The following is a 10,139-nucleotide window of genomic DNA, read 5'->3' as shown; positions in this document are numbered from 1 at the left end:
TTTCTCGCCTTGGGTAATGTAAGGTCTATAATTGGAGTGTTAGGTTGATTTTGACCCAAATCTATGGATTCCGAGCTTGGAGAGATGTGTTTTCACTTGATTCAAAAATCGAGGTTGTAAATTTTGATTGAGTGGATTTGTTGATGTTACAAGACCATGAATAGGTGCCCTGATGAGTATAGTTGACCGATATTATGGAAAGGGCATGGGTCTCGCCGAAGAAGGTGATTTTTGCCATCAATTCTAGCCAAATCTGGTGGCGTGAGGGCTAGTGTTGGGTTATGTATAGAGGGGAGTGAGGCTATCCAATAATATGGGATTTCGTCGATTTTGATGGTGGTTGGTCAGAGTTTTTTGTTCAAGCAATCGAGCATGAGATCTTTTCAAGCAGTGGTAATGGTGCGGTTGTGATGGTTTTGTTGGATATTGTGGTGACTGATTTTTGTTGGTGGCAGTGGCGGTGGATATGGTGGTTGGGGCGATTTTTGTTGGATCTGGTGGTGGCGGTTTTGGTTATGGTGCGGTACGGTGAGGTGATGCCAGTGGTGGAGGTGGTTAGGATTTGTTGAAAGTGATGGTGGTGTGCATTTGATTGACGTTGTTGGGTGTGGTGGAAGTGACGACAAAAATTGAGTATGATCAAATCTATCTTCATTGTGACTGTCTGTAACCAGATCTATAATAATTGTGACTGTATGTGATTTGGTTATATATAGTCACAAATTAAATTGATATGATCACAGATAATCACATTAAAGACAAAATTTGTCACAATTAATCATAGATAACAAAGGCCAATGAATGTAGTAAAGTTGAAGGTGAAGGTGGTAGTGACTGGTGGTGGATTGTGGTACTACGTTGCGGTGTGTGAAGATTTGTTTATGGTGACGCTTTGAGATCAAGTATGTGTTTATTATGGGACTAATTCTGTAGTAACTGTGATCGATTGTGACTTGACCACATATCGCCACAATAAATATTGAATTGGTCATAGACAGTCACACTGAATACAAATTTGGTTACAATTAGTCATAGACAACACATGTTAATGACACACTGACTTGGTCACAGACGGTCTGGTTTCAAGTAACACAGGTATGGTCACAAACTATAAATCTGGTTACATATAACACAGTTAATCATAAAACTCGTCAACTACAATATAATATTAATGCCATCACACAGTACTCAAAACATTGCCAACACCTCCCCACCACCACCAAACAGATTAACTGCAGTGCAACTTCATTATTTCCAATGCTTTATCTCTACAACTTTGTGAGTGATTTTCGAAACTGTCGTCGGGGTGATTGTCAGAACAGCTATCGGAGCTATTGCCGGAGTTGATGGTCGTCTCCGGTGGAGAAGTAGAGGGAAAGTAGTGTAGTGGGGTGATAGGATGGGGGTACGTAAGGTTGCATGGGTGGAAATAATGAATGTACATTATATTATATTATAACATTTAATAAATTAATTTACCACCTGATTTTTGAAATAGTTTAATGAGTTTGTTATTTATAAAATGTAATCTTTGAATCTAGGAATTATGTTAAGATCCTAAAATTGAATTATATGACGTCTTTTATATGGGTCTGTTTACAAATATATACGTGGATCTTAAATAAAGCCCAATGGGCCTCTTTTCTAGTTCCATTTAAAAGGCGATCGTTCCCCAACTCTTCGTGCAGACTTCTCTCTCTCTCTCTCTCACACACACACACACACACAATCAGGTGAAAATGGCGGCCCTAAGAAAACTGGCGAATAACATAATATTAAGTGATCTCAGGAAATTTAATTCGAGCATTATATTAGCATCAACATGCTCTTCTCTTTTCATTTCTTGCAGAGGCATAGCTTCGAAGCTCTTCGTTGGAGGTACACCCAAAATATGCACAACACTAAAGAAATATGGAGTTAATGAATTTTTTCTTGCTCATTCAAAAGAAAATTGTTAGGTTTTATTAATTTTGTCCTACGCACTCTTTTAGTTTTAGTTGATTGTTTATTTTGTTGGATAAGTTTCTTCAAAACCTGGCCTGTACTTAATTACATCATAATTAATTCTTATGCATAGGTGTTGAATTAGATTAATAAATAAGTGTATGAAAATTGCACTGGAATATCCCCCTTTTTAAATAGGAAAAATAATCTACAATTTTGTGCCAATATACAAGATCATATAATGATTAGATGTCACCATATGTACCTTTAGATGATCTCTTAATGTGGCCAACACCATAGCCTGGAATTCTTCTAAAATTTGAAACTCTTATTGCAGTCATGGATTATTGGTTTTACTTTTATCATGTTATGTGCTAAAAGAAACCTTTGTTCTGCATTGGCTACTTATGATTGGAGGGGCTGCCTCTTTCTAAAGGGTTGCGTACTTTTTTGATGCCACCTACCTTCATTACCTGTACTCTTAGTTTGACATACCTGAGCATGGATTAGTGAAACAAGGATGTTGCTTTGAGATGTATTGAAGCATCGTAGTAGTATTTGTTCTTTGAAATGATCAAAGATAAGACTAACCTAACTGTGGCATGTATCCATGTCTCAATTTCATGCATAATTCACTTCTTCCTGTCATTGTGATGATGGATTGGTGGGCATTGGTGAGAGTCTGTCTGCCAATTCATAGAGTTGAAAGATATAAGCTAATTGTACACATCTTGATTCCATTTACGGGAGCCCTAGATTCGGAATAGGATATGGCTGCGGTGAGGAGTGGTTGGATAGGGAGAACCATGGTGTGTACACTTTTGGCATATCGTCATGTAAGGAAGGTATCTATTATGGAGAAGCACTTGAAAATGTAATTGGAATTGGTGGTGTGACTTATTCTGCAACTAGCTTCATGATCAATTCATTGAAAAATTGAATTCGTGTTGACATATTTTCCATTTGGAAGCTAATACTTTTATTTTGAAAACACCAAACAAATTAAATATTTTTATGCGCACTATTGATCTCATTCTGTTTTTGAATGGTCATGACTTCAATCTGATCATTGGTTACTTTACTTGGAACAAATTGGGACTTTCTTTCAACTATATTTTTGTTGCATAGCAATAAATATCATAAGTATTATTTATAGTATTCAATTATTATTTTGTTTTTGCGCTTTTATGTTTGGCTAATGTTTATAAACACTTGGAGTAACTTCTAATCCACACATTTTGATGGTCCTACAAGTACTACCCTCCTCTTCGTCACTTATTTATATCTATTTATAACTTAAACCATTTATAAACACTTCCCAAACATGATAGCAGGTGTGCTTTAGCATTGAGCTAGAAAATAATTACAATAAAGCAGCTTCAGTCTTCCGTTGGATTTAGCTTAGGTGTTTAATATCAATTTGCAAATGGAAACTTCTATCTTGCAGGAATTTCATTTCATACCACAGAAGAAGGACTATCTGAGGCATTTTCCCAGTATGGCCAAGTTATTGAAGGTTTATTGGACTACCAATCTATTTATTTATACTTTTTCACATAACTAGTACAAAATGTATCCACATCAGTCCAACATATTCATTTTAACAGCTAAAATTGTGACGGATAGAGTATCAGACAGATCAAAGGGTTTTGGATTTGTAACCTATGCAGCTGAAGATGAAGCCGAGAACGCGATTAAAGAAATGAATGGAAAGGTATTTCCTGCCTTGTTTTTGTTTTGACATTTGTTATTTTTAACTTATTAACACAAGTTCAACCGTGCTGCAGCCACTAAATGGACGTGCTATCTTTGTCGACTATGCAAAGCCGGGATCACACTTTAGAGGTGGGATGCCAATAGCTAGAGGACCACCTGAACCAGCATCAGAAAATTGATCCCTAGTCAGTCTCAAAGACAATGGCAGATTCAGATACTTGCAGCCATGAAAGCTTTTTCTCTGTGACTTATTTTTTATTTTTCTTTTTTTGGGTACATGGTTCTATGTTGAAGTTTCACTACTTGCATGTTTAGTGAAGGGGTTTTAACAATGATGAACTATGGATTTTTCTGATCAACATTGTTCACTATGTTAAATTTACAATTAAGCCCTTCCTCTCTAGAAGTTCCTAATAATTTTAAACTTGGAAAAGTTGGACCATCAAAAAAATTATGTTTATATATATAATTAAATAGTGTATCTTGATTGATTGAATACATTATTGCTCCCTAAAGACATCCCTTCACCTAATTCTTAACTGTACCCTGAAAACGCCAGAATAATGCTAAAAGAGTAGATACCCAAAATGCCACGCAGAACAAATCTAACGCCACATCTCTCCTCAACTTTCTCTCTCTTCTCTCTCTCCTCATTTCCACGAACTTTTTATACCTCATTTGCCCTTCTTGTAATCCGGGTTTTCGCCCTCCTTTCTTGCCCTCCAATGCTCTCTGTAGAATGACCAAACTGTCCTTCCCAATTAAATGCATTCCATCTCTGTCCTCTATTTGTAAACTGACTTCCTTTCCTTGCATGTCCCCTCCTTCCGACACACCGCACGTGACCAAAGTCTCGCACTGTACGTGACCATGATCAACGGTCAGGATTGTAGCAAACCGCACCTGCATTTCTCCAGTCAACCAGTGGCGTTGTACCGTAACAGGCTTGTGAGATGAGAGGTTCACTGCTCGCCGTCCAATCGGGTCGATCAAAATCCAGCTGAGTGTCATGTGGTTGATGATTGTCGTACACGTGTCACCCTCTGGGTGCTTAATGGGTGTGGGGACCACGTCCTTCGGCTCCAGCAGATCAATCCTGAAGGGTGAGCACCGGAACCACCCCGTCACGGTTTCCGTTTCTTGAACTTTAGTGAAGATCAATTGGTCTTGGTAGCGTATATCAACGGCTGATATCAATTCTGATGGCAGTGGTGCTGATGGGGATGAAGGGCTGAGATTTTTTGCAGTAGTAAGCTCTACCAGGAGAGGGAAGGCGTTGGCAAAAAAACTACGGGGGCCACCATCTGGGAAGGTGGAGATGAAGTGGTTGACACGTTGAGAGCTGGTGGAGGGCCACGTGGAGTGGCACATGTTAGACCACAAGTTGTTTTGGGAGGAGAGGTGATGGAGAGTGGCGGAGCAGCAGCTGAGTGTGGACAGAGATACTCCGTCTAACCGTTTTAATATGTGGGATTCTATTATGTCCGGGTGAAGATTGGAAAATCCGGCTGTGGTGAAGTCTTGCTCCGCCGTGGTTGTGGCGGCAGAAGGTGGCGGTGATGCTTCTGGGGAAGAAGAAGAATTCATACTTAAGGTTTGTAGCATGTAATGAAACTTCAGTAGTGCTTCTAGTAGTGAAAAGTTTATATATGAGTTCTCCAGATATGAATTTACGAAATTACCCTTGTTATGTTTTATGAATGTCAGTTGATACGAGTCAAATTCAACTCCCAAGACAAAAAAATTCCTCAAACCTGATATCAACCCGATTTTGCGCGGAAGAGTTGGGGATTTATCCCCCGAGGGCTTGTATGAGTAACAGAGGCCTCGTTTTTTTTTTTTTTTTTTTTTTTTTTTTTTTTTTTTTTTTTTTTTTTTTTTTTTTTTTTTTTTTTTTTTTTTTTTTTTTTTTTTTTTTTTTTTTAAGAATTCAGTGCTTCAAATTAAGAAACTCCACGAATTTTTTTTAATTCTAATAGAATATAACAATTAAGATTATTTAAAAAAATATGATAAACAATAAAAATTTTAGTTTACCATATATATTCGAATAATTAACTTTTAAAAATAAATTAATTAATTAAAAATTTTATTAACTATATTATTGTCTCACTTTAATAAATGTGGACAATAAAACGAATCATAAAAAAAAAATTTTTAATTAAATGGGTATGGAAATGGGATAAGAGCCCCTATATGCCCCCCTCCACCCCACCTTGCCTTGAACAGGTAAGGAAATTGCCCGATAGTTCCCCTGTCCTGCTTCAATCGTGTCTCGTTGTCATCCCTACCTAGCAATGATAGCCAAGGGTAGTTTGGGGATCTTAATCAGTCCTTATGTAATTGGGAAATTGCGTACTCCATGGGGTAAACATTTTTAATTATACTCACTAAACAATTTTAATAACCGGCTTTTGAACCCTAACCTTGTATTAATCTATCAAATGTCATAATCGTACTAGAAATTGTTAATTATAAGCTGGACCGAACGCACGTCAATGTCTTAAAACTAGTCTTATTTAGTGTAAACATGACGTAAGTTTACTAACTACGCATTGAAAAAAATCACATATACATAAGCTAGTTTAAAATTAAGATTATTATGTGATATTATTGAAAGAGCAACGCTGTTTGTAAGCCACATTTATCCATCAGTCGTCTATACAAAGGTAATCGTCACATTCTCAAATAAATTTCCGCATGCATTTTAATTCTTGTTTGGCCTTCATTTTTAACCATATATTTCATAAAATTCATAAATATTTTTTAATTAAATGAAATGTGACTTAATTTATTAAAGATATAATATTGTCACACCATGATTGATATAAGCGACTTAGAAATAGCATTAATCTCATTTAAAATAACTTCGTTTTCAGCCTACGTCAACGAGATAATCAATTGATGCCAAAGTTCTGGATGACTACCTACCATTAATCATAGCAATTTGATTGCTAATTGGGACCCTCATTGTTATATTTATTAATGAGCGTTGAAACTTTTGTTGGGTTTGTGATCCAAATTAGGGTGGATTTTTTCTAAAAATAATTTGTTTTCTTATTTTTATGGGGGAAAATTTATTTCCTTATATTTCACATGATTTTTATGAAAATATATTATTTCATTATTCCACATTATTTCCATCTTTATGTTATGCCATGTACCTATAAATAGCGATTTTCTCTTTCAATTTTGTTTAAGCATGAATTGTTGACTTCTTATATTTCCCTTCATATTGTCGAATAAAAAACGTCGTACTTCTGCGATTAACTCTCATTATCAATTTCTTTACTTTTAAATCTTGTTTCTCATTGTGATTTTCATTACTTCATATCGCGACATTAATTTCATTCACTACAATCCTTCCGAGTCTAACAAGTGGTATCAGAGCTTGGTTCATCTTCTGAGGATTGGTTGAGGTTTTTTCAAAGATGACTACCATGAAGTATGACATTCTGTTGTTGGATCGTAATACAAGGTTTTCTTCGTGACAAGTAAAGATGAGAGTTATTTTAGCGCAGTTGAATTCGGATGATGTGTTGCTGGGCTTTGAAAAGATGCCAATTAATTGGACAACGGAAGGATTGAAAAGCTTTGTCGTTGATTCATCTTCATTTATCCAACAATATTCTGCAGAATGTCTTGAAGGAAAAAATAGCAACTGCTTTGTGGTTGAAACTGGAGTAGTTATGTATGACCAAGAGTCTTACCAGTAAACTGGCTCTAAAGCAAAAACTGTATTCTCATCGCATGACGGAAGGAGAGTCGTTGAAAGAATATGTTGTTGTGTTTAAAGAAATTGTTGCAGATTTGGAGACGTTTGAAATTAAGTACGATGAAGAGGATTTTACCTTGATCATATTATGTTCACTGCCAGGCTCTTATGCGTCGTTTCGGGAAACCATTTTGTATAATCGGGGTACTTTGACTATGGACGACATCTATGATATTTTGCACTCAAATGAGAAGTTGACGCATTTGATTGGAGCTACATCAAAGGATGATGAAGCTCTTATATCTTATGGTGGTTGACGAATGGGCAGATCGAAGAATAACAACAATTTATTTTGCTTCTACTGCAGAAGTAAGGGACATATTCAGAAGGATTGATATAAGTTGTAGGCTAAAGGTGATTTATTTGCAAATCTTGGAGCGCAACCTTTGACTTCAGACGAAACAAATGCAGTTGAGGATTTTTCATACGTCGGAGATGTGATGTTGACCATGGTATCTAACATGGAATCTAGACGGACTGGATTCTCGATTCGGCATGTTCACATCATATGTGTTCCAATCGAAATTTTTTTGACATATGAGGCTGTCAAGCTTGGTGGAGTTGTGATGGGAAACAACCAGTCTTGCCATGTTGATAGAATCGGTCGTGTCAGATTAAGGTTGTAGGATGGGACAGTCAAAACAATTGATCAGGTTCGAGATGTTCCGACCTAAAAATGAATTTCATCTCACTTAGTACTCTGGATGCAAAAGCGTATAAATTCTCTAGTGGAGGAGGAGTTTTGAAGGTACGAATGAGTGTCCGATTTGTATTGGAGGGACAGAAGAAGTCTCGATTGTACATCTTGCAGGGAAGCGCAAAACCAGTTAAGAGACATTGGGACAAGTTCAGTACCGTGGTGGATGTTCGGTTTGGTATAGTACCTCTTGTGATGGGCTCTAGTTCGGTTCAGAATATTGTTCAGGGGAGCATTGGTAACACCGCTTTGCCACCAATTTAGTGGACACATGTATTCATTTGCTAGGGTTGGACTCATTGAGCGTAAGTATCGTGATGTCAATAATGTCTGGGATGCTTTCTGGGGAAGTTGAAGGCAACAGTTCTAGCAATGGACCTTTTAATCGGTGTGCTTCAACCCTATTTGGTCAACAGTAATTCCTCGGTGGAATTTTGGGAACCCTGGATTTCGGTTCAGGTGTCGCTTGTGGACGCCTTGCAAAGGACGACGGTTTGGTTTGGAGAGTTTTGGTTATTGTGTTGAGGAGATTGACTATTTCATTGCAGACGAATTTGAAATCTTGGAGTTCCGTTTGTTGCACCAGAATTTGGGTCAATGTGGAGATTGTTGGGTTTGTGACCCAAATTATGATGACTTTTTTTTTGGAAATAAATTGTTTCTTTATTTTCATGTGGAAAAATTTGTTTCCTTATATTTCACATGATTTTTATGGAAATATATTATTTCCTTATTCCACATTATTTTCATCTTTATGCTATGCCATATACCTATAAATAATGGTCTTCTCTTTCAATTTTATTTAAGCAAGAATTGTTGACTTGTATGTCTCTCTATATTGTCGATTAATAAAACGTTATGCTTCTGCGATTAATTCTCTTTGTTAATTTCTTTACTTTTAAATCTTGTTTCTCGTTGTGATTTTCATTACTTTATATCGCGTCATTAATCATTCACTACAATCCTTCCGGGTCCAACAACTCTTACGTTATTTTTTGCACTTGAAAATTAATGGAACTTGATGGTCCCACATTTACGATTTAAAACCTTGTGAACATGAAAACCTTAGATCAGCTGTCTCATTTTTGTTGTTGTCCTTGTCTCCGAAAAAGTTTTGACATATCACCCTTCAATTTTTCTTTCAAATCATCATTGTTAACCAGTTTTTGAAAAGCTTACTTAAGTCATTGCCTAAACACGAGAAGCAAGCAAAAAGGCAAAAGCCATGCCTTGACCACAAGCTAGCTCGAAATTAAGTGATCAACTTCACAATTGATTATTTAATCTGGGCTTTGGTGCACTTTATTAATTTTTTTAATATTTTTTTTAAAGCCTTTTATTTGACTTTAGTTTTAAATTCCTTTGAAAATTGTATAATTAACTAATTATAGAAATATTTGTAAATATAATATTTTATAATTTTTGATGTTTCGTATATATTATTTGAATTAGTAAATGATTTTTAAAATGATATTAAAAGTAAGAAAGCACTTTTTTATCCCTAAACTTATAATTCTTGAAATAACGAAACTTGACATCCAAACTTAGTCACACATTACACGTATTAAAACATTGCTATTAACCCATGTTTTAACATCATATTTTCTTTCGGCTTTTGCATTCTGTGCACAATATTAGATTGTAATTTGCAAGAACAGTTGTACTTGCAAATTTGAGGTCATTGGGAATTTCATGAACTGAGAATAATCGGAAGATTAAAATCAATTAGAACTTTAACTGCTATAAGCTACAATATTTTTTTATTGCCAAGGCCATATCTTCTAACTTCTTCCATGAACACCTCTCTAGACCTGTACAAGACATTTTCGAATTGCCAAAACTAGCATTCTCTTACGGTTATCATCTTGTACAACAAATTGAGAAGAAAATCTTGTGCAGCCAAAATGGAATGGATATATGTACACGAAATCTTTAGTAGCCAAGGCAATTTTGGAATGCTAAACTGAACTGGACATGATAAAGTTTGAACAAAAAATTCTTAATTGA

General features: G+C 36.0%; 2 protein-coding genes across 2 annotated transcripts; one reads left to right on the top strand and one right to left on the bottom strand.

Annotated features, from left to right (window-relative positions):
• The first annotated feature begins 1,695 nt into the window (after nucleotides 1-1,695).
• Nucleotides 1,696-3,995, top strand: LOC111404038 (small RNA-binding protein 11, chloroplastic). Its single transcript, XM_023032751.1, has 4 exons — nucleotides 1,696-1,878; nucleotides 3,392-3,460; nucleotides 3,552-3,658; nucleotides 3,732-3,995. Exons 1-4 carry the CDS (start codon nucleotides 1,740-1,742, stop codon nucleotides 3,837-3,839), a joined length of 423 nt encoding a protein of 140 aa, XP_022888519.1. The 5' UTR covers nucleotides 1,696-1,739; the 3' UTR covers nucleotides 3,840-3,995.
• Nucleotides 3,996-4,188: 193 nt separating this feature from the next.
• Nucleotides 4,189-5,247, bottom strand: LOC111404712 (probable F-box protein At2g36090). The gene has a single exon (XM_023033478.1). It carries the CDS (start codon nucleotides 5,245-5,247, stop codon nucleotides 4,189-4,191), a length of 1,059 nt encoding a protein of 352 aa, XP_022889246.1.
• Nucleotides 5,248-10,139: the final 4,892 nt, after the last annotated feature.

Source organism: Olea europaea, chromosome 11 (genome assembly GCF_002742605.1).
Source record: "Olea europaea var. sylvestris chromosome 11, O_europaea_v1, whole genome shotgun sequence".
Taxonomy (NCBI): Eukaryota; Viridiplantae; Streptophyta; class Magnoliopsida; order Lamiales; family Oleaceae; genus Olea; species Olea europaea.
Note: the sequence above shows the minus strand (reverse complement) of the source record. Positions and strands in the feature narration are given on the sequence as shown.

What these genes read in the sequence shown, in the direction of transcription:
- LOC111404712 (XM_023033478.1), bottom strand. Translation starts at nt 5,247, where the DNA reads ATGAATTCTTCTTCTTCCCCAGAAGCATCACCGCCACCTTCTGCCGCC.
- LOC111404038 (XM_023032751.1), top strand. Translation starts at nt 1,740, where the DNA reads ATGGCGGCCCTAAGAAAACTGGCGAATAACATAATATTAAGTGATCTC. An exon ending in TTCGAAGCTCTTCGTTGGAG is followed by an intron (nt 1,879 to 3,391) that starts GTACACCCAAAA and finishes TCTATCTTGCAG; the next exon opens with GAATTTCATTTCATACCACA. An exon ending in GTATGGCCAAGTTATTGAAG is followed by an intron (nt 3,461 to 3,551) that starts GTTTATTGGACT and finishes TCATTTTAACAG; the next exon opens with CTAAAATTGTGACGGATAGA.